At 44.3% G+C, this 24937-nt stretch overlaps 1 protein-coding gene across 1 annotated transcript in view; it reads right to left on the bottom strand.

Moving 5' to 3' along the window:
* Positions 1 to 24937, bottom strand: part of TEC (tec protein tyrosine kinase) — a 129967-nt gene that overhangs the window by 37430 nt on the left and 67600 nt on the right. Inside the window, exon 3 of the mRNA XM_075544370.1 lies at positions 1570 to 1674. Within this exon, the coding sequence (XP_075400485.1) occupies positions 1570 to 1674 (105 nt within the window). The remainder of the gene's footprint in view (positions 1 to 1569; positions 1675 to 24937) is intronic.

Below are 24937 nucleotides of genomic sequence, written 5' to 3'. Positions count from 1 at the left end.
TCCCCTTTGGTTTCCTAACTTGTCGTTTTCACATTTCATTATAATACTCTGTCTTCTAGAGTCAGCCACTGAAATCCCCTGTTCAGTTCTTTACAACGTTTCTTCCATCTGCTTTAGCAAGCTTCAGTCTTTTCTGACACTCATGTTGGTCTTTCTTTCCTTTTTTTTAAAAAGAAGAATCTTTCACTTTTTGTCGTGTATGATGTTCTCAATGTCAACCTGCAGGTCATCTAGTCTTTGATCACTAGCGTTCAAGTCACCAAATCTATTCTAGAGTTGCTTTCTAACTTCAGATAGGGCATACTCAAATCCATACTTTGGCTCTTGTGGTATTATTTTAATTTTCTTCAGCTTTGACTTGAACTTGCCTATACATTGTCATCATAATGGAAAGTAATCTAAATGTGGTTTTTAAATTTTGACTATCATCCTAATTCTGAAACTGGTACATGCTTAGAGTATATCTAATTGATAATTTTCATAGATGCAATTCAAAATAGCCCCAAACTTCACTGAGATACCACGTTGTAAATATATATATATATATATATATATATATATATATATATATATATATATATATATATATATCTTTGCTCCCTTTCCTCCAGAACATGGTAAGATCACCAAACCAAACTCACCACCGTCAAGTTGATGCCAATTCATAGCAGCCCTGCAGGCAGGGTAGAACTGCCTCTGTGTGATTCTGAGGCTGGAATTCTTTACAGGAGTAGAAAGCCCCATCTTTCTCCCATGGAGTGACCGGTGATTTTGAACTGCCAACCTTGCAGACCACATGCATAGATACAAAGTCAATTTTACTTGACGTGTATATTGCTCACCAGAAAGATTGCAAGTCTCCTCCACCAGAGAACTAGAGACTAGATCCCAGAGAAGGATACTAGTGTGTCTGTTGCCAGCTAGATATTAGGGTTCAACAAGGCATGTGTGCACCAACATGCTAGTGTGCACACAGCCGAATGGCTCGGGCTGCCGTACTGTCTACTTCAAAGCAAGGGGTTGTGAGTGTGTGTCTAGGAAGGTTGTTCACTTCCAGTGACTTTGGCCAGCCTCAGTTTCCGTGAGCCACAATTTCCTCAGTCATAAATGAGGAGAGTATGATATGTGCCTTCTTTCTGTGATAGGTCTGTCTGGGGGGAAAATGAAGCAACATGACAGTCCTTTTCGCAAGTCCAAACACTGGTCCGCCAGTGATCCCGATGCTATCTTTCTCCTCACACGCAGCCATGTAGATTCATGTCCATGCACACAGCTCACACCTGCCCCTCTCAGCCTTTCAACTTCACAGAGAAAAGTTCTTCCCACATATTTTAGCCAAGCCCCCAACTCCCGGCCTTATCTCTCTGTCGCATATCAGAATAGCAGTACACTAGGTCTCTAGAGACTCAGGACCTGCAACAGACCAGGACTTATCCAGCAACCAGCCACTTGTGAAGCAGCAGTGTTAAAATGCCCATTGAACCTGAATGTCAGCTTCTAGGGCACTTCACGGTCATGTGCAGGAGTCCGAGCCCGGCCTCACACTGTGGTGCAGACACACCTGCTCACCTGAAATGGATATTTATTTTGGCAGGGGATGACACCATCTTCAATCTTCACTGTTTCCACACACTTGATTTTTGAGACATCAATAAACCCTTTTCTGTATTTTTTCTGTGAAGAGAAAAAAGGAGAAGGCTCAGTACAAATAATTAAAATACAGGCAGGAAAATAGCTATTAAAACAATATTTGCTAACAAAATCATTACCACATGGTTTAATTGTTGAACTTGAACAAAACATTACCATGGTAAAAGCTGCAATCAAATTATGAGATCATTTAATATCTTGTAATGATGAAATTGTTCTGCCCCCCCAATAAAGCTCTAGAACCTGGAGAGTGGACTATCTTTGTTTCTGCCCTTTCTACTCAGACACACACCTCTTCCAACATCTTCTATTTCTGATCAGAGTCCCCCAAAACAAAAAATCAGAGACCAAACTGCAGCGAACTTCCACTTACCCAGCCACAACCCCCACCTCCAGGTAACTCTGGTCCCCCCTGCCCTCCCACTCCCACCCTTGCTCCATAGCAGAGAGAGCACCCAGTGGGTGAGAGGTCCAGGCAGGCTTCCACAGAAAATCTCCATATTCGATGCTTCATGTTGCCTAATATTATTGGCATATAATAAGAGTTGTGAAATCATCACCACAAGCAGTTTAACATTTTCTTAATTCCTGTGCCCATTATTATTAGCTCCTCATTAACCCCCCACCTACCTCCCCTGTCATATCCCTGAGGAACTGTTAATCTAGTTACTGTCTCCAAGTATTAGCTATCCTGGATTGCATATAAAGAAAATCATACCCCCAGAAAAGACAAGAAAGTAAAGCACAGAAACACCTTAATCCAAAAGAAAGTAGAAAATAATAGGAACTAGAACAAATTACATATGGGTCAAAGAAGAAAACTAATGATAATATGTTAAATCTCCAGTGATCCACTTTCCAATGCACTCTGTCTGAGGGCGAGACTATTCACATCCCCAGTTAATGGTCTGAGGGAGTTCAGTGGAGGCTTAATCCGAGTGCAGACACTGCAAATGAATTTGGGGCTTTCACGGTCAACCGTAGCCCTCTGCAAACCTTTAGCATTGCCCTCCCACACCCTTGCTAATAGATTGGCTTCTTAAAATGAATCGATGGAATATTAAACCCAGAAAATTATCCTCACCCTTGAGCACAGTAGCCCCCCTCCTGGGAATTTACCCCAGGGAAAAAGCATCCAAAAGAGTACAATGCAATACGTGCAAAAAATAACTGGATATAATGTGGCCATTAAAAATTATTAGACACACTGTGTAGAAAATACAAACATGTTCACTGAATAATATGAATGGACACATTTTAAAGAGACAGTTGGAGAACTATGGTTATGTTTTTCAAAGAATAGAAGAACAGACAATGAGGACGAATGCGGTTGTACTTGGGGGTAGCCCAGCCATCTCTGCCACGCGCCCCTAAGATCACTGCAACTCCTCCTCTGAAACTGTCCCTTCGGCCTTTGGGCCTCCCGCCCCATGTCCTGCCACCCCCCCCCGCCCCCGCCACCAACCCACACCACTTCCACCCCTGCCAAGTGGATTCCAACTCTCAGTGACTAAACAGGGCAGAGGAGAACTGAACTGTCCCCGAAGGTTTCCAAGGCTGTGTTCTTTATGACATGTGGATGTGAAAGTTGGACATTGAATAAGGAAGACAGAAGAAGAATTGATGCACTTAAATTATGGTGCTGGTGCAGACTACTGAAAGTACCGTGGACTGCCAAAGGACCAACGCATCTGTCTCGGAAGAAGTACAGCCAGAATGCTCCGTAGAGGCCAGGAGGGAGACACTTCATCTCAAGCACTTTGAACATTTTCTCAGGAGAAGCCAGCCCCCTGAGAAGAACATCATGCTTGGTAAAGTGGAGCGGCAGCGAAAAAGACGACCCTGGAAGAGAGGCATGGACCCAGTGGCTCAAACTAAGAACATTTGAGAGGATGGCACAGGGCCAGGCAGGGTTCGTTCTGTTGTATGCAAGGTCACTATGAGTCAGAGATAACTCAGCGGCACTTAACAACAACAACAACAACAATCTTGAGAGCAGCAACTTTCGCTCACGGACCAACAGCCTAACTTTCTGTTACAGCCGAGCGCTTTAACCATTGCACTACAAAGATGCCAGCCAGGCATGACTTAAGTAGTACTTTTTAAAAAAAATAATAAATCATCTAACTGGGGGATCATACAACTCTTCTCACAATCCACACATACATCCACCGTGTCAAGCACTATTGTACATTTGTTTCCCTCATCATTCTCAAAACATTTGCTTTCTACTTGAGCCCTTGGTATCAGCTCCTCATTTTTCCCCACTTCCCCCTCTCCATGAACACTTGATAATTTATAAATTATTATTATTTTGTCTTATCTTACACCTCCGACATCTCCCTTTACCCACTTCTCCGCTGTTGGTCCCCCAGGGAGGAGGTTATATGTAGATCCTTATAATCTGTTCCCCCTTTCTCCCTCACCTTCCCTCCACCCTCCAAATATCGCCTCTCTCACCACTGGTCCTGAGGGGTTCATCTATCCTGGATTCCCTGTGCTTCCAGTTCCCACCTGTACCAGGGTCCATCCTCCAGTCCAGCAAGATTTGTAAGGTAGAATTGGGATCTTGATAGTCCGGGGGAGGAAGAATTCAAGAACTAGAGAAAAATTGTTTGTTTCCTCATTGCTACACTGCACCCTGACTGGCTCGTCTCCTCCCCACGACCCTTCTGCAAGGGGATGTCCAATTGCCCACAGATGGGCCCTGGGTCCCCACTCCGCACTCCCCCTCATTCACAATGCTGTGATTTTTTTGGTCTTTGATACCTGATACCTGACCCCTTCTACGCCTCGTGATCTCACAGGCTGGTGTGCAAATATCCCAGTAAAGTGGGCATTACTGGTCTTGTTTTACAGGTCAGGGAACTGCAGCTCAGACAAACACAACCTCATTACCAAGGGTTTCAATTGCCCATCGAGCCCCCTAGACCTTGGGTTTCCCCAGCTGCAAGGCAGTGAGAGAATTAATGCAACCCAGCCCTAGGGGAGCGAACAGACTAGAGCAGTGGTTCTCAACCTTCCTCATGCCGCGGCCCTTTCATACAGTTCCGCATGTGGTGGTGACCCCCAACCATATGATTATTTTCGTTGCTACTTCATAACCCCAAAGGGGTCATGACCCACAGGTTGAGAATGGCTGGAATAAAGCCTCTGAGCACTGAATGAGTTTCAGCCAAGACCAGAGAGAAGGGCTTTCATCCTCAGGGATCATCCTCCCCTAGGAGATTTGCTCCTGCCTGACAGACGTGCCGGGCCTCTCCCAGCCGTACCAAGAACACTTCCTCTGACCTGCAACTGCCTGACTGTCTTTCTGTCTTAAAGAGAAGATGATTGCATGCCTGACTTTCATTTCCTCCCCACCCACTCCTTCCTCAAGCATTTACAACTTGCCACCCACAGCACACGTTGCTAAAAGTGTTCTTCAAAAAAAAAAAAAAAAGCTAGCAATGACTATCCTAAAAGATCTTTTCTGTTATCACCTACTGGAGTGTTTCTCGGGGCATTAAGGCAGGCTGGCACCCCCTCTCCCTCAGATGCCTGGGACCTCCTGTTTTTCCTTCTGCCCTCCCTGCAGTATCTCCCTGTGCCTGGAATACAACAACACGGGGCCCAGCAGCTCCTTAACAGAGCACGCAGTCCAATTTATGCCAAGCGCCTTCCATCCACACAGCTCCCTGGTGAAGAAGTAATGCTCTAGTCGTCGGAAAACAGAAACAAGCAAAAGCCCAAACCACTTGCCTTTGGTTGGGACTGACTCGGTTGGAGACCCCATGGGTTCCAGAGTGGAACTGCTCCCTACGGTGTTCTCGGCTGTAATCTTTATGGGAACAGATGGCCGAGGCGTCCGGCAGGTCCGATCCGCCATTCTTTTTGCAGTTCTGGAATCTGACACCCGCTTTATAGACATAGAAACTAAGATTGGGTAACGTGCCCACATTCACCATGGGAATGACTGACATTCAACTTCTTACTGTATAATGTGTTATTCCTGTTGTTGTTAGATGAAGTCAAGTCAGAGCTGACTCAAAGCGGCTCTATTTATATGGTAGTTACACAATTTTGTGTCGACTGGAAGAAATAAAAGTGGCGGTGTGGAGCCTGGCCTGTCAATCGTGTCATAGCCTGATGATGCTTCCTTGTGGGTGTGATGTTCTCAGAAGGAGGGTCCTGTGAGCCTCCCCCTGTCTCTGCCTTCACCTTCCTGTTGAAGAGCCACACTGAGACCCGCACATGCCCTGTGAGGCTTCCACTGTCATTGGATCCGTAAGACTTTGCAACGACTGGTCTGTGATCTTCCTGCATCTGCATCTTCGCATGTGGCTGTGTGAGTCTGAAGAGGGTTTTATGGACTAGTATCAGATTTATGAACTAGTATAGGACTTACTGACTTTATCTGGACTTGGAGGGTTGCTTGATATATAATTACTTCTTGATATTTATAGTTCTCTCTTACATGTGTGTCACTCTGATGTGCACTGAATTTGTTTCTCTAGTCAACCCAGCCTAACACAATGTACAACAGAATGAAACACCTGTAAGACTCAATCATTTCTATTTGAGCCCATTGCTGCAGCCACTGTGTCAATCAATCCACCTTGTTGAGGATCTTCCTGTTTAACAGGCCATCTACTTTGCCAAGCATCATGTCCTTTTCCAAGAACATGTCCCTCCTAACATATCCGAAGTAGGTGAAATAACGTCTTTCTCTGCTCACCTCTGTGTACTCCTTCTAAGACAGAGTCGTTAGTTTTCCAGCCATCCGTCTCACTGCCATTGAGTCATTGCTAACTCACAGGGACCCTGCAGGACAGAGGATAATTGCCTCCAGAAGTTTCTGAGACTGTCACTCTCTACAGGAGTAGAAAGACTCCCATATTAATATTCTTTGCCAACATCATAATTTGAAATGCATCAATTCGCCCCTGGTCTTCCTTAGTCATCGTCCATCTCCCCACTTGCATCTAAGGCAATGGGAGGTGCTCCGTATGCAAAGGACACTAAGGGAGCATAATTTCAGACAAGAAATGGCTGTTGTTATTGCTGCTTGTTAAATGCTGTTGCATCTGCTCTGAATCATGGTGACCCACATGCAACCGAAAGGAGCACAGCTAAGTCCTGCAGAGAAACAGGAGGGGGGAGAATTTCACCCAAAAGAAACACACTCCAGACTGACCTCAGTTTCCTCTTCTGTAAAATGGGGATAATAATAATATAGCTCATTGGTTTGTATTTGCGGTTATATTTGCAAAGTGCTTAGAAGAATGGTCTGTTGGATGAAATCGTTATAAATGTTTGTTCCATAAATCAAGGACTAAAAATGGTCAGAGTGGCTGAAGCACAGTGTGAAGGTGCGGATGGAAAGTGAGTGAGGGCCAGCTTGTGGAGGACCCGGTGCGTGCGCTCTGCTAAGGGGGCCAGTCAGACAGCACTGCCCGCCCTGCTACCGGGATGTGCATCGGGTAATGGCAAAAGAACTCACCAGAACATCACCTTTCTGTGAAGAAGTCATAATGCTCACTCTAGAGGCCTGAGTCTGACCCCTTTGTGTGGCCCTCAGCCCCTACTCACTGCTGACTTCAGAGTTTCCACCTAAGCACGGTCTCAGAGTCATGCATCATCTGCCAGCTTTCCAGCCGTTGGAGCAGGGGGCTGTGGTCTGCTTAAAGACCCCTATCAGCCGAATGTCCCCAACTTCATTCCCATTGTATATGAGGACAAGCAAAGAAAGTATTGCTACAAAACCATCTTGCTGTGGTTGCATGTGTATACAAGATTTCGCCATCACATTAATTTGAACAAAACCTGTACAAAGGAAAAAAATCTCTAGAGGCTTGCCATCCTTAGCAGACAGATCGGCCCAAATTTGCTAGCCAGCACGATTGCTTTAGGATTCCAATTCTCATTCAGCCACAAACAAGGACTATTGCTTCCAGCTTTTTTTCTGTCTCGGGTACAAATAACCGAGGGCCCTGAAGAAGATTCAACAGTACAAAATGCCTGTCCTTTAGGAATTTGCAATGAGACTTTTGCTAAGGTTAAAGAGGGCTGAGGGCAATGAATGTACAAATGTGCTTTATATATGCATGGATTGTGATAAGAGTTGTATGAGCCCCTAATACAATGATTTTTAAAAAAAAAGAGAATGGATAATGTTTACAAAGAAAGATCTGATAGGTCAGTATTGAAAGGCTAAAGAGTTCCAGTCAAGTCGTAAAATTGAAAGGAAGAAAAAAGAGAAGGAGAGAGGGCGAGGGGGAGAGAACAGAACGGAGACCCTTATCTAAAAATCTGAAATGAGTCTGAGGACAGCCGCTCTCCTACAATTGCAGTCATGATGTAGTTAAAAGAATGGGTTTCCAGTGCAGTGAAACTTGATCTTCAGACAGGGGATCAAGGAAAACCTCAGGACATATTTGATATTTTTCTTGTGGGCACTGGGTATACATTTGATGTATTCTCTCCTTGGGGTCAGAAGAAGCACACTAAACAAAATCTAAAGTTATTTCCAATGGGTGGTTCTATGATAAATTACCCCTCCTCTTTACCAAAAATAAATTCCATCCCAGTATTTCTTCCTCCACTTTAACAAGGTAATAATAGGATCTTACATAGCTGCTTTTTTTCTATTTTGGAAAGGGCTTTCACAGTTACAAAAAGAAAAGCTTCTAGACCAGCGCTTCTCAACTTGTGGGCCGTGACCCCTTTTGGGATCAAACGACCCTTTCACAGGGGTCACCTGATTCATAACAGTAGCAAAATTACAGTTATGAGGTATCAACAAAAATAATTTTATGGTTGGGGGGGGGTCATCACAACATGAGGAACTGTGTTAAAGGGTCACGACATTAGGAAGGTTGAGAACCACTGTTCTATATGAACCAAACCCATTTCCATTGAGTCAATTCCAAATCATCACTCACTCACTCACCGCCATGGACATGATTCTCGTTCACAGCAACCCTATAGGACAGGGTAGAACTGCCCTATGAGTTTCCAAGTCTGTCACTCTTTAGACAAGTAGAAGACCTCCTCTTGCTACTGTGCAACAGCTTGTGGTTTCAAACTGTTGACCTTGAGATTAGCGCCCAATGCCTAACCACTACACCACCAGAGCTCCTTCTAAATCCTAGGGTTTCCAAGACGAAGAGAGTTGCAGCCTCATCTTTTTCCCAAAGAGCAACTGATGAGTTTGAACCATCGACTTTGCAGTTAGCAAATTGCCCCATAGCATCAAGGCTCCCTATATAAACATGTTTAATGATTAAGATAATGGTTTTTAAAGGCATAGCCAAAATAAAACGAGGATGTTGGGAATCTCTATAAATTATAAGGAATCGAAAGGCAAACAAACAAAAATTCTGTTTCCCAAATCAGGGAATACTCTTCGCAAAAGTGCCTGCTGATGTTGTTGCTAAGTGCTGTCAGTTCAGTCCCCCTCATAGCATCCCTATGCCTAACACAACAACACAACAACAGTCCCTAATAAAATGTAAAAAAAAAAAGAGGAGAAAAAATAGAAAATGATTAGGGCAAAGAATGTACAGATGTGCTTTATACAATTGATGTATGTATATATATGGACTGTGATAAGAGTTGTATGAGCCCCTAATAAATTGTTTTAAAAAAATAACTAAAAAAAACCCAACACAACAACATGCTGCATAATCCCGTGCCAACCTCACAATCATTCCTATGTTTGAGCCCATTGGTGTAGCCAATCTCCTTCAAGCCTCCCTCTCTCTGACTTGACCCTCTGCTTTACTAAGCATGATGCTCGGATAACAAACCCAAGGCAGAAGACTTGGCATCCTCATGTGCAAACAGGAGTCAGGGTATAGCTCTTCCAATACAGATAGGTTCTTCTTCTGGAAGTCCGTGATAGATCCAATACGCTTTCCAACACCGCAGTGCAAAGGCATCCGTTCCGCTCCTGTCTTCTCGTTGCCACACGGCGTGGGACAGGCACACCTTAGTCCTCAAAGCGACATCTTTGCTCTTCGAAACTTCAAAGAAGTCTTGCTCCCCATGAAAATTTGACTTCTTGACAGCTGCACCCATGGGGGTTGATTGTGGAGTCAAGTAAGCTGACATCCTAACAACGTCACTCTTTTCTCCATTTGTCACGATGCTGTTTGTTGGTCCAGTTGTGAGGGGTTTTGTTCGCCTTACTTTGAGGTGTCATTCAGACTGAAGGCAGAGCTCTTTAATTTTCTTCAGTAGGTGCTTCAAGTCCTCGTGTTGTCAGTAAGCAAGGCTGTATCACCTGCACCTCATAGATTGTTAATGAGCTCTCCTGCAGTCCTGCCGCTGCATTCTTCTTCACATAGGCCAGCTTCTTCCAGCGTGTGCTCAGCATGCGAATAAGTACAGTGAAAAGATGCATCCCCTGATGCACACCCTTCTTGATTTTGAAGCACTTTCTCATTCTGTTCCAACGACTGCCTCGATATATAGGTTCCACATGAGCACAGTGGAGTGTTCTAGAATTTCCATTCTTCTCAACACTAGGCCATAGTTTGTTACGTCTCATACAGTCAAATGCCTTAGCATAATCAATAACACACAAGTAAACATCTTTCTGGTATTCTCTGCTTTCAGCCAAGATGCACCTGTCATCAAGCGCAAGATCCCTTATTCCGTGTCCTCTTGTAAATTCAGCTTGGATGTCTGGCAGCTCCCTGCTGATGTCATGCTACAGCTATTTTTGAGCCATCTGCAGCAAAATTATACATACATGTGATATTAGTGACACGATTCGACAATTTCCACATTCTGTTGAATCATCTTTCTTTGTAGCAGGCACAAATATGCATAACTTCCAAGTCAGTTGGCCAGATAACTATCTTCCAAATTTCCTGACATAGATGAATAAGTGCTTCTCAGCATACATGAGTAAGTAGTATCAGTTGGTCTTGTGCCAATTCTTGAAGCCTCATTTTTTGCAATGTATTCAGTGCACTTTGGACTTCTTCCCTTAATACCTTTGAAGCCTAGAATACTGCTTAAAAACTGTCACGAGGTGTGTATTATTAGAGTTGAAAGCAAAACTTAGTAATACATATGTCTTAAAGAAATCTATAAGTGATTACCTGGTTTAATTCTTAATGTTAATCAAAATGGAATGAATTATGTGGAAGTAAATACATATGGATCTCTTACTTATTGAATGTAATGCAATTTATGATTGCTTCATTGACAGGATTGCAAAATTAAGTAACTAACTCAATTCAAAAATTATAAACCTTATGACTGAACAATGGAAATGTATGATATCTGGATTAGCTTCTAATAAATTGGTTTAGAAGAAAGGAAAAAGAAAGATTATGAATCGGTTGGAGCAAAACATAGAGCCTGTGAAAACTGTCAGAAAAGGAAAACTCAAAACAGTACAAGTCAAGGGAGTTGGGCCTTTGTAAAGGCCTATTCAATAACTCCAACCCATTGCAAAAGAAAGACCGCGCAGTCTGCTTTTGTCAGGATTGCAGCCTAGGAAGGCCTATGGGGCAGCTTTAATCTGTCATATTGAGTGACGATGAGTCATAATCCACTTGATTCCACTCACCACTGCCGGGTACTCAGCTATCTGAGCTAGACATCATGAGAAGCGGCTACCACTACGTACGCTAACATCTACTTTTGCTAATGCTAGACCACAGAAGTAACTCATTTCCCTCAAGTCCTTTCTCTGCCATGGAAATATATATGCTTGTTTCGTGGGGTCTGAATTAGCAGCTGAGTGCTGTCTGATTATAACTCTGGATTTTCCAGCTTTGAAGACACAAATTAACTCTATTGCTTACCATACCTAAACGTGAAGCTCTCGTGCAGAAACAGTGGCCCACCGGAGCTCCCACACACTAAATTCTGATTAATTTGTCTCCCCCCAGACTAACAATGCTCTTCCCAGATCCCTCGGGATCTTACTAGGCGGGAAAGGTCTCTGTGATGCCAGAATTCCAGGCCAGTGGGATAGCAGAATCCATTTAGCAAGACAAAGCAAGAACTCAGCACTAGCAGATTTTTGTACTTCCTGAGAGTGAGACGCGGGGCAGGAAATGAAGTGTGTACACCAGTTTGATGCCTAATAGATCCGAGGGAGGGTCCAAGGCCAGAGTCATTCCAACTGCAGGCTACAGATAGAAGAGCCATCCCAGACAACGCAGGAAGTGTGAATTATAAAAGCATGAAGCTCACGAATGGGTGGTCAGAGTGCTACACAGCCACCTGTGGAAGAGACCACGGAGGAGGTCGCATTATTAAAATCTGTCTACCTGAGAACTCTGACTAACAGCTGGTGACCATACCAGATTAACAAATGCAAGTGACGGGGAACGGACCCCAAAATGACTGTAAATGCAAATCAGATGCTATTAGGAAAAATTGTAAAACCGATGAAAATGTTTTAGGAGAACTTATGTAAACAATATGTAAAAAATGATTGTTACAGCAAGAACATCTTTGCCTAAATGAATTTTTTTAAAGATGCGCTGAACATGCCACAATATTTGGGGCATTGTGGTATTATTTTAAGCTGTAAAGTCAATGCGCCACATGATGCTTAGCCTGGGTTTCGATGCCACGGTCAAATGGCACATTCATATGCCAACAGGCAAATTCATTAACCTGGTTTAGTCTCTATTTCCTTGCCTGTAAAGTAAGAATAATGAGAGTATTATTTCATAAGTTCACAGTAGAATTAAATGTAATATACTCAGCAATCGCATCGAACATTCAGTTTATTATCATTGTTTTTGCCTTTAAATGTGAGTTTTTAAAATTTTTTCGACATTTAAACTCTTTCTTTCCCCACAAAGTCTAGATTCCCCCCCTTATTATACAGTCTCTAATGTGACATTTCAACAGGAACATAATCTATTCAACAGAGATTTTTTAAAATAGTTTGATGGCTTCATTGTTTCTGTAGGCAACATACCAGCATTTCTTCGCCGTTTCCCTAGAAGAATTTAGTAACTGTTCCACGAATTCAACAGATATCTGTATTTTTGTTCCTCTGGATATTGTCAAGTCTGTTCCAACTCAAAGCAAGCCTGAGGGCCACAGAACGAAACACTGTCTAGGGCCATCCGCAGAGTTGCAGCTATTGGGTGGGTCCATGTTTGCAGCCACGGGATCAAACTGTCTCTTTGAGCGTCTTCCTCTTTGCCAAGCACGATATCCTTGTTTAGGGACTGCTGCCTCCTGGTAACATGTCCAAAGTATGTGAGACGCAGCCTCTCCCTAGATGCTTCCAAAGAACTGAACCCTCAGCCTGTGGTTGCAGCCAGGGTGTCGATCCATTTTCTTGAAGGCCTTATTTTTTGCTGGCCCTCAACTTTACCAAACATGTGTCCTTCTGTAGGGCCTGGTCTCACCTGACAGACAACATGTGCAAAGTATGTTAGATGAAGTCTTGGCATCTAGGTCTCTGAAGAGCAATCTGGCTGTACTTCTTCTAAGACAGATCCATCTGTCCCGTTAGCGGTCCATGATACGTCAATATTCTTCTCCAGCACCATGATTCACATGCTTCTATTCTTCAGTTTCCTTTATTCAATGTCCAACTTTCAATAAACACAGGGAACCCTCTTTCTAGTGCAATGAGCTCAGCACAAGAAACGTGGAGATAAAAAGTGGAATTGCTATACTTCCCAAGAGAAATGAAGGTGTATAAAGACTTGTACATGAATTTTCATAGCATCTTTAATTGTAATAGGCAAAAACTGGAAATAAACCACATGAGCATCTATTAATGTATAAATAAATTGTGGCTCATGGATTCAACGGCACATTTCACAGTAACAAAATGAAATTTTAAAATGCCACATTAATGAAACAAAATGAATGTATCTCAAAAGAATATGAAAGAAGCTAGTCTAAAAAGAATGCATATTCTTTGAATTAGTTAGATAAGATTCTTGAAAATGCTAGCTATCTTGTCAGAAAAGCAGATCAGAGATAAGCTAGAAATGGTAGGCGTGAAATGGGAGGAATGAGGAAACCTTAGGGAGATAGACATCTTTGGACCAGTCCTGGAGAGGACATGATGCCTGGAAGAGTAGAGGGTCAGCACGAGGAAGGTCCTTGTGAGTTATAACCAATTAGGACGCCCCTTGGTGCCATCATTCCGTAGGTGCGGTGTTAGAATTCTAGACTCTATACCTATGACTCTGATCCCTTTTGGGAGGGAGTTCTCAAGTTAGGTGGGGTGAAGACTTGGCCTTAATATAGAGGGTACGAACCAAGTCATAACCTTTGTTTCCTTGGGGACATCCTCAAGACCACTTTACTAGAGGGTGTAACTTAAGACACTCCCTATCCTTTTCCTTGGAGATATGGTCAGCTAAAAGAAACCACACCTCCATCAAAGCCATTCCCCAGTGTGCAAGAGCCATCCGGAGACAGAGAAATCTGGGGACCCTTGGAAGAGCACGTACAAAATCTCTGCCTGTGCACCTGAAACTGACAGGGAGACTCAGAGTGGCAGGGCCAAGACTGTGGGGTCTCTTCTCCTCTTTTAGCTCAATAACAGGACGGGGAGACAAGAGACAGGAGCGACTGGAGGGCTGGTTTCTGGTTTCCTGGTCCACAGGGGCAGAAGCCAAGTGACCATGTGGCTGAGAGGCTGAAGACCAGAGAGACATGATTGCCGGCTGAGGAGAAGTGTTACTGATGAACCTGTGGTGGGCCACTGCATCCTTACTGTTTACTGATCCTGCCTTGTGGCAATCTATTGATTTCCTAAATCAAGAGTATGGTCTGTGAGTTGTGTGTGGCCATTGCCACGAATGATTGAGCCCAGAAAGGAAGTCGAGTGCTGAGGGAAGATGGCTTGTGTCTGGTCGCTGCATGAAGGACAATGAGGGTGAAGGCATGCCTGCCTCCTACCTCGTGGCAATAGGAAAGCCAGAGGAGGTCAGAGATGGCCACCTCTCCCTCACCCCCGTGACATGTCATGCACCCTGTGCTGATTAAGGTTCTGTATCAAATTGGCTGAAGCGTGATTCTCAGTGGCTCGGCAATTATAATCATTCCCTCATGTTGAGATCTAATATAAGCATCTCTGATGAGATCTGCTATGAAAAGTCAATTAATTGAAAGGGGGCTTCCATAGGAGTGGAAGCTGCCTCTAAAATACGTGGACACTCTGGCAAATTTCACCTCCTTTTTGCTGACTTGTCACCTGGCCTTTGTTCTTTGGGCTTGAGTCAATAGCATGACAATCCTGGGACAATCCTGGGAGTGGCCAGCAACTACCTTCTTACCGGCCAATCTTGGATTCATTTGCTTTTGCAGCTAGCAGCCTGTCATCTGACCTGTCAATCTTGGACCTGCAAAGCTATGTGAGTCCAGAGAAGTCTACAGCCTGACATTTGACCCATGGACTTGGAACTCCTGAGAAGCTACAACTGCATGAACTGTCTCCTTGACCTAAATCTCTCTGTACGTAAACATACGTACGCTTCACTGGTTTTGTTTCTCTTGAGAACCCAGTCTAAAACAACCTTCAAAGAGATCCATTGACACAGTGATGCTAACAATGGGCTCATGTCGAGCAATGATTGTGAGGTTTGCAAAGGACCAGGTAGTGTTTTATTCTGTTGTACACAGGGTTACTCTGAATCAGACTCAACTCAGTGGCACCTAACAACAACAGCAGGCATGTTTATGACTTGGATTGCAAAGGCAACCGGGAACCCAAGTCCCCAATGGCAAACACTGTGACGCTGGCATTAGGTGTGAAACCTACAGCTGTCACACAGATGAAGATATAATTACCACCCCCTCTCTCAGGAGCCTGTTTGTGGCTGAATAACTGAAGAAGGGATATTGCAGCCCTAGAAATGGGAGACTCCTATGACAATCCTTCCACTGCCACACTCTAAGGAGTGGTCCATGACGTACAGGAAGGGGCTGGGTTTCCAGACAGGCACAAAGTCTTGGTGGAAGATTCACAGGCTTGGGCACTTTGCCTCCACACTCCCCATCGCTGATCAGTCTTTCTCCATTAAAAAAGGCCACTTTCTCTGCTTTTCGAACCCAAGTGGAGAGCACATATGCACACACACACAGGTATGTATTAGAAATGCGGGGGATTAAAAGACGAAAAGAGTTTTGCTCAGATATGTTAAAAATTCATTTCTTATCACACCCACCAGAAACTCACAAAACTTATCTCACTCAAGTTCCTCTTGATAAGTGAGAACATTTGTGTGATTCCAGTTATTGCTCCATGAAGATTTAATGTGTCATCAAAACTAGAAATCCATGTCATTGGTGCATGCCATTGGAGGGTCACATTGCTGAGCAAGGGTAAATTGGCTCAGTATGCTCTTCTGTATACTCTCAGAGATACTTGAAGTTTCCCAAATGTGATTTTTTTTTTAATCACTTTTTTCCACCACATTAAAAAAATCCTAATCAAAATCATAGCTGGACCTATTTGAAAAAAAGTTATTTCATACCTCTGTAAGAATTTGTAAAGGGCCCATCATAAATAAACTGATAAAAAGTAGGATTTTTTTTTAGTTTGTGGAAAATTCCATCATCTTTTGATTCTATTTTTCCATGAACTTTTTAAAGCCCCCTCCTACTTGCTACTAATAAATCTCAAGACATCATTTAAGGTCATGTGTGCATTGGATTTGGAGCAAAAACAAGCCTTACAAGCAACAACAATCCTAATCGCTAAGGACACAGAGCTCTTAAAGACAACACTGGAACAGCAACTACCTTACAGTGCCCTGTAACTAATTCTACAGCCACTGACATATCTAAAACTCAAAATCCAAACTCAATGTCATTGCCTCAGTTCCGACCCACAGCAACGCTGTAGGACAGAGTAGAACCGCCTGCCCTCCACAGGGCTCCCATACTGGAGCAGACTGCCGCTTTTTCCCATGGAGCAAGCTGATGGGTTTGAACCACTAGCCTTAGGTTAGCCGCAGTCTCAGCCATTGTACCTCCACGGTCCCCTTCTTAATTAGCGATGGCTACTGCGTTGAATTCTTGCACTGCTTGGCACTACTTGATGCAGCCTTTCTGTCCGTGTCTTTCTAACTGCTGCCACACAACTGGGTCAAAGCCCAAACAGAATTCATTGCCATCCATTTGATGCCAGCTCCCAGGGACCCGAAAGGAATGAGATGTCCCTGTGAGACGGTAACTCTTTACCGGAGTAGACAGCTCCAGCTTTCTCCTGAGGAGTGACTGGTGGTTTCAAAGTGCTGACCTTGGGGTTAGCAACTTAACAAGTACTCAGTAGTAGGACTATACAGGTGTGATGATCATGGAGCAAGATTAAATCTGAATTATTTAAATAAATGTCTATAACACATTAAAAATAAGATATAACAAATGATGTATTACATAGGGCAAATCTGCTGCACAAGACACCTTTAAGGTTTTAAAAAGCAAAGATATTACTTTGAAAACGAAGGTGTCCCTGACCCAAGCCAGGGTGCTTTCAATCACCTCACATGTGTGTGAAAGCCAGACAAAGAGTACGGAGGACGAAGAATCGAAGGGGGTGGGGGCCACTACTGCATATGCCATAGACGTGCAGAAGGATGACCAGACCTGTGTTGGGAGCAGTACAGCCCAAAGACTGCTTGGAATCAAGATGGAGAGACTTCAGCTCATGTCTCTGAACGGGCGATCAGGAGGGGCCAGTCCTGGGGGAGGACCTCGTGCTGGGTACGTGAACACAAAAGGAAGACCATCAAGAGGATGGACTGACAGCAGCTTCCACAATGGGCTCGAACATCCCAGTGGCTGTGAGGACGCTGTAGGATGGGCAGTGATCACCATGCAGTGGCACCACCCGGAAGGCCCCTAGCAGTTACTCCACGAATATCTCCATACCTTTGTATGATCCCCCTCACCCCGTCCCCTCAGCCCCCAAAGATCCTCTCTCCAACATGTAGGTAGCATCTGGGTAAAAAAGGCACAGCCCATTGTAAAGAAGAAACCCCATTGATTATGAAGAGACAATTACCCACCAGGCAGAGTGTGACGTCTTTAATGAACAAAGTGCAGTGGGGCACAAAAAGAGAAGAGGTTAATTCTTCCAGAAAGGAGTTAGAAGATGCTTCAGCTCCACAAAGGAAGCCTCAAAGCATGAATAAGCAATTTCCCAGAAAAGAAAGAATGTAGATCACACCAAAAAACGAACAACAGGGGCAGAGGTCTGTGGTTAGCCAAGAGCAGGGCACGTTTGAAGACTGCAAGGACTGCCCCGTGAGTCTGTGCCCTGAGGGTGGGGCCCTGGTGGTCCTCTGGGTTAAGAGACCACTAATCACAAGGTTGGCAGTACAAACCCATAAGCTATTCCTTGAGGGGAAAATGAGGCTGTTTGCTCTTGTAAAGATTTACAGTCTTGGAAACACAATATACAGTCACTCTGAGTTGGAATCAACTCTGGCAATGGAGTTTTTTCTGTACATTGTAGGGACAGCTTGGGAACATGAGATGAGATGGGATTATGCAGGACTTTGCAGGTAATGCCACCGGTCTCTATCCACTCCTTTAGGCAATGAGGAGCCATTGCCTGAAATGTTCATATTTTGCACATAAGGATTAAGGATATTAAAAATGTTAAGGTATCAGGCATCAAAGAACTAAAAACGCATATCATTGTGAAAGAGGGGGAGTACAGAGTGGGGACCCAAAGCCCATCTGTAGGCAACTGGACACCCTCTTACAGAGAGGTCATGGGGAGGAGACAGCCAGTCAGGATGCCGTGTAGCAATGATGAAACATACAACTTACTGCTAGTTCTTTAATGCTTCCTTCCCACCCACTATCATGATCCCAATCCTACCTTACAAATCTGGCTAGACCAGAGGATGTACACTGGTACAGATAGGAACTGGAAACACAGGGAATCCAGGACAGATGATCCCTTCAGGACCAGCGGTGAGAGTGGTGATACTAGCAGGGTGGAGGGAGGGTGGGGTGGAAAGGAGGAACTGATTACAAGGATCTACATATAACCCCTTCCCTGGGGAAAAGACAACAGAAGAGTGGGTGAAGGGAGATGGCAGACAGCATAAGACATGACAAAATAATAATAATTTATAAATCATCAAGGGTTCATGAGGGGGCGGGAAGGAAGGGAAAAATGAGGAGATGAAGGCTCAATTAGAAAGCAAATGTTTTGAGAATTATGAGGACAACGAATGTGCAAATGGGCTCGACACAATGGATGGATGGATGGATTGTGATAAGAATTTTACAAGCCCCCAATAAAATGATTTTTTAACGTTTTTTAAAAGTTAAGCTAATCTAGTTCTTACTGCCACTGAGTCGATTCTGACCCATAGCAACTTTATAGGACGGAGTAGCACTGCCCTATGGGTTTCCAAGATGTTATACTGGAGTAGAAAGTCTCATCTTTTTCCCTCAGTGGTTTTGAACTGCTGACCTTGCCGTTAGCAGCAACATACATAATCTACTACACCACTACTATTATTCTTAGAAAGAAAAAATACTGGGAGCTTCGGAAAAATAAAAATATGGAGAGAGGACAACTCACATTATTTTACACATCGTATGCTAAGAACCAGCAGGATTTTGAAAAAATCAAGTCTGCTGTTCAAGAGCAAAACCAGGCTGGAGGCAGAATGAGTTTGAAGTCTGGCTCAGGCGCTTCCTACGTGTCTTTGGATAAGTTGTCCAACCTCTCTGCACTTCAGTCTCATTAGCTATGAAAGGGGACAGTTGACCGCAGGAGAACACAGTAAGTTTGTTGTAAGAACTAAGAACGAAGTCAGGTAACCTTCTCGGAACAAAGCTGACAAACGTTCTCAATAAAATGTGTTCTCGGTATGGTTTTTTCAAAATGTAGGGAAGAGAAAAGTCACTAGTTCTGTTTAAGAACCAATCCTCGCATCACCTTCTACACCCGAGGAAAAGTCATCTGAGAGCGAATGTCAAATGCATGTTGTAAGAACAAGATTGCGTGTATGAGAGTCTTCCTCAGACCATGGCAGACATGAAGGGGTTTCAAGAAGTATGATCTTTTCACGCCATGTTTTCCGGGAACTGTTTGAGGCTCCCTCGCATCCATGGCCTAAACTGCCAGGAGGACATGTAGAACCAACCAAGGTCCACCGTTTTTCATTCCTCTTCGACCAGAGAGCTTCGAGTGTACTTTGGTGGGCTTTTCAATTCTGTTTTTACAAAGGACGTGTGAGGCTTCATGTGACTGCTCTATTTTTATCCGATGAGGCTGGTGTTTATTTCTGTTCACAGTCTGAAACCAGCACTGAATCAGCAGCAAGCAGCTCCATGAGCACTTCCGTTTTGTGTTAAATGAGTTGCTAATATTCAACTCACAGCCTTTAAGACACAAAGCAGGTGGACCCCTTTGGCCAACATTTCTCTTCTTTTATGGTATCATGGTAATTTTACAAAATGACACGTTTACCAGTTTGTGGGGGGTTTTTTTGTCGCAAACTCATGTTCTGGCCAACAGAAATACTCAAATATGTCTGATTCTTATGCAAATACACTATTTGACCAGACTAAAAAGAGTGACAACAATATCCAGATGTGTCGAAATGAAATGCGTGGCTGCTAAGTGAAAGGTTGGTCATTTGAACCCGCTCGGCAGTAAATCATGAGAAAGCTCTGGCTGTCTACCCCCAGAAGGAATTAAAAAGAAAAAACCCAATCTCACTGTCATCTCATCGGTGACAGCTCATCATGACCCTACAGGACTGCCCCTGTGGGTTTTCAAGACTGTAACTTTTTTTTCTTTTCTTTTAAATCATTTTATTGTGGGCTCATACAACTCTTATCACAATCCATACAAACATCAATTGTATAAAGTACATTTGTACATTCGTTACCCTCATCATTCTCAACATTTGCTCTCCACGTAAGCCCCTGGCATCAGCTCCTCATGAACCCTTGATAATTTATAAATTATTATTTTGTCATATCTTACACTGTCCAATGTCTCCCTTCACCCACTTTTCTGTTGCCCATCCCCCAGGGAGGGGTTATATATAGATCACTGTGATCAGTTCCCCCTTCCTTTCCCCACCTTACCCTTACCCTCCTGGTATCACCACTCTCATTATTGGTCCTGAGTGGTTTATCTGTCCTGGATTCCCTGTGCTTTGAGCTCTTATCTGTACCTGGTTACATGCTCTGGTCTAGCTGGATTTGTAAGGTAGAATTGGGGTCATGATAGTTGCGGAGAGAAGCATTAAAGAACTAGAGGAGAGTTGTATATTTCATTGGTGCTATACTGCATCCTTACTGACTTCTCCCCGCGACCTTTCTGTGAGGGGATGTTCAGTTGCGTACAGATGGGCTTTGGGTCTCCACTCCACACTCCCCCTCATTCACAATGACATGATTTTTTGTTCTTTGATGCCTGATGCCTGATCCTATGGACACCTCGTGATCACACAGGCTGGTGTGCTTCTTCCATGTGAGCTTTGTTGCTTCTGTGCTAGAGGGCCGCTTGTTTACCTTCAAGCATTTAAGACCCAAGACACTATGTTTTTTGATAGCCAGGAACCATCAGCTTTCTTCAGCACATTTGCTTATGCACTGCTTTGTCTTCCGTTGTTGTGTCAGGAGTGCCAGGTTAATAGAACAAAGTGTTCTTGCATTAAGGGAGTACTTGAGTGGAGGTCCAATGTCCTTAATACTAAACCTATGAATATATGCACATAGATCTATTTTCCCATCATCATATATAAATATATTTACATATGTACATGCTTGTATTTAGACCTCCATAAACGCCCTTTGACTCCTAGTTCTTTGCTCTATTTCCGTTCACTTTCCTCTTGTCTCACTATCATATTCAGCCTTCATTTGAATTTCAGTAATTCCTCTCAGTTACATTACCCTTGATCAAGCTCTACCAAGCCTCCTACATCCTCCTTGCCATCAGTTTTAGATCACTTGTTGTTCCCTTGTCCCTGGGATTTTTAACACTCACTTCCTTCCCCCCCACCCCCTCTCCCATGTCCCCCCCCAGACCTGTCAGTCCTGTTGTTTTCTCCTCCAAACTGTTTATCCTGCCTATCTTATCTAGATAGACCTGCAGAGATAATAATATGAATAACAAAAAACAAAAAAAAACACAAGACAGCAAAACAAAGCAACAAAAGAAAGCAAAACAAGGACAAAAAAATGAAAACCCTGTAAATAGCTCAAAGTCTGCTTGTTGACCTTTAGGAATGTTTTCTGATGAAGTCTGAGGAGGTGCCACATCCTGGCCCCACAGTCTATTTTTGGTATTCCCTGGGGACTTTGTTGCTCTGCTCCCCTCGCTGTTCTGTTGCACGCCCTTAGTGTTTCGCCTCAGCGTGGTGGGATCAGATCAGGCGCAATTTCAGCACCGTGTCTTCATTACTGTCCCCCGTAGGGCTATGGGTCAGTGAGGGGCGTTGCGTCTCATACTGGGGCCAGCCATATGGTCCTCTCTGTGCATTGGCTGCACTGAGTGGGAATATCGTCCTCAGAGCTTGGTGGGACAGGATGTGTTCCACTCTCTCTCCCTCCCCCTTCATTTCCTGTGTGCTCTGATTAGACATGCCCCTCTCCCTGAGCTGTAGCTTCAGTGCTGTCCTCTGAAGTGAATTCTTCTGCAGAGAATGGAGTCTGTCCACACAGTTGGGCTTGGGGCCGGCTCCTCAGAGGACTGCAACTCTTTACAGGAGAAGAAAGCCTCATCTTTCTTTTTCAGAGCAGCTGGTGGTTTCAAATTGCTGGCCTTTCAGATAGCAGCCCAATGCTTAACCACCGAGCTACCCGGGATCCTTAAAGAATGCATTCCAGAAAACGCTATGGGACAGTTCTGGTCTTTCCCATGGGATTGCTGTAAGTCAAAATTGACTTGACAATTCTTAAACATACAGCAACAGAATCAGACTGCTGGATTCTGGGCTCCGTGAACTTCCGCAAAGTTATCAACTTCTCTCTTCCTGAGTTCCATCACCTGAAAAATAGGCCTAATACACATATTATCAGCCTCATACAGTTTTAATAGAATTCAAGTTACTACCTAAAAAATATGTAAGACCACACTTGTCACATTATAGCACTGATAGGAGCATAGTTCTACAGTGGAGTGCTCCTGTTTCCCATGACAATGAGAGTTAAGAGTTTGAGCTACCACCAAGGTCTCAGGCTGGCAAATGACAGACAGGACTCGGAGCAGCTCGGTCTGGTTTCTAAGACTACTGAACTTCCCGTCATCAAGCTGCCTCACGATGGGATGAAGAGCAAGCAAATGACTCCAATATTCACCTCTCTAGCCCCCAACTTCACGGAGTCTGGCTGGCATGGTGGTTATGCGTGGGCTGCTAACCGCTAGGTCAAAACCAGCAGGCACTCGGTGGGAGAAAGATGAGACTTCCCAGGCCTGTAAAGAGTGCCAGCCTCGGAAGCCCACAGGGACCATTTTGCACAGTCCTATCGGGTGGCTATGAGTTGGAATGACTCAAGGCAGGGAGTTCAGTGTTGATTAGCCTCACCTTCTCACTTGTGCCCCAATTTTGTATCTCTGATGACCCTAGCAAGATAAAGTGTACTGCTTCCATTTATATCTCGTTGACATGTTTGAACACAAATGCTCCCTAATCCTTTCCTACCTGGGCCCCAACATTCATCAACCAGTCCTGGGCTAAGAGATGAGACAGCCATTAAATGAGATGGATGGCACCTGCTTCGTGGAAACTTACAGACCAGTTAGTTAGTGGGCGGCAGAGATTGAAAAACGACTAAAGGAATAAACCCACTCACTCCTCACCCACTGATGCGGCTTATTTCTCAATTCCGTTAGGCAAACTTTGGGCTAGGTGACACTTCAGTCAACCCAACCCTCTTCTGGCTGCAGGAGTCATTTCCAAGGCAGCACCAATGGACTTTCTGCAAGGCTCTCAATAACCAGGTTTTGCTTCAAATTCAAGTGTGCGCTTTGGATGCATCACCTCAATCAAACCCCAAGTGCAAACCTGTGTGGTAGTAACTCTTCTCACCCTTGTTGCCTCCTGAGGGAAACTGAGGTACAGAGTGGTGCACTGACTTGCAGCACCCAGGCCTTGAGCACATGTTATCTGACAACAAGACAGCTTCTTTTATCTGGGTGATTTGCTCCCCTTCACTCTAAACGTGGGGGTCTCCAATCCTTGCATCTAAACACTGAATGCCAAGAATAATGATGGCAGGAACTTGGCTTTTCCTTCATTGGGGCACTGAGAGAATAGAAAATCATTTTTATTTCATTGGCGAATGGAAGGAACCGTTGAAAACAAACAACAGGTGGTGACGTTTTTGTTGGTTTTAACTCGGTCTTATGTTGCCCTGTTTACTCATGCTGTCAGGAGAGGCCAGTCCCTGGAGAAGGGCATCATGCTTGGTAGAGGGGCAGCAAAAAAAAGAGGTAAGACCCTCAACAAAATGGATTGACACTGTGGTTGCAATAAGGGGGTCAAGCTTAAGAGCAATTGTGAGGTGGCACCAGATCAGACAGTGTTTCCTTCTGTTGAACATAAAGTTGTATGAGTCAGAACTGACGGGACAGCACCTGACAACTACTCAGTCGGTCTTGGCAACTCAGAACGAAGGAAACCAGGGAGAGGAGAGCTTGCTCCTTCCCAGGACTGCTTCCCTCCTGCACGGCCTCCTTGAATGGGCCTGTGACAACCGCTGGACCTGGGACAGACAGTTCCGTCAGCCTCTGCCCATGAAGGAAGGAAGGCCTCATCAACCCCCACCCACCCCACCATGTGACCCAGGCACGGAGGAGGTCAGGTGGAGGAAACAGTTCCACTTTCCATCAAGGTACACAGGTGTCTGGGGCTCTGGAACAAACGAATCAGTATTTCCGCTGGAGGCACAAATAGCTGACCTCAGTATCTCAAGCAAAGACCTTACAAAAGAGAATAGTCACTGAGCAGTTAGAAGCTACCAGGAACTTCAGGGACAAACTGTCATGATTATAAATTTGAGGGCCAATGGTTTGTGGCTAATCCAGAGAACCTCTAAAATTCAGTTGTTTTTGTTGTTAGTGTTTTAAATTGCCACCAAGTCAGTTCCCCGCCACCCCCCCCCCTCAGATGTGACAGAGCAAAAGGCTGTCATCCCAACCATCAGTTCCATCAGCCCCACCCCATGGTTCTGTGGGTTTCCATTCACTGGCTTTGAGGAGATCCTCAGAACTTTCCTCCAAGTCTGGAAGCTCCACTAAACCTGCTGAGGGGAAGGCAAGCCTTTGCTGGCAGATGGGCGTGGCTATGAGGGAGCAGCCCGGGCTGAG

The sequence above is a fragment of the Tenrec ecaudatus genome, chromosome 3 (assembly GCF_050624435.1).
Source record: "Tenrec ecaudatus isolate mTenEca1 chromosome 3, mTenEca1.hap1, whole genome shotgun sequence".
Classification (NCBI taxonomy): Eukaryota; Metazoa; Chordata; class Mammalia; order Afrosoricida; family Tenrecidae; genus Tenrec; species Tenrec ecaudatus.
Note: the sequence above shows the minus strand (reverse complement) of the source record. Positions and strands in the feature narration are given on the sequence as shown.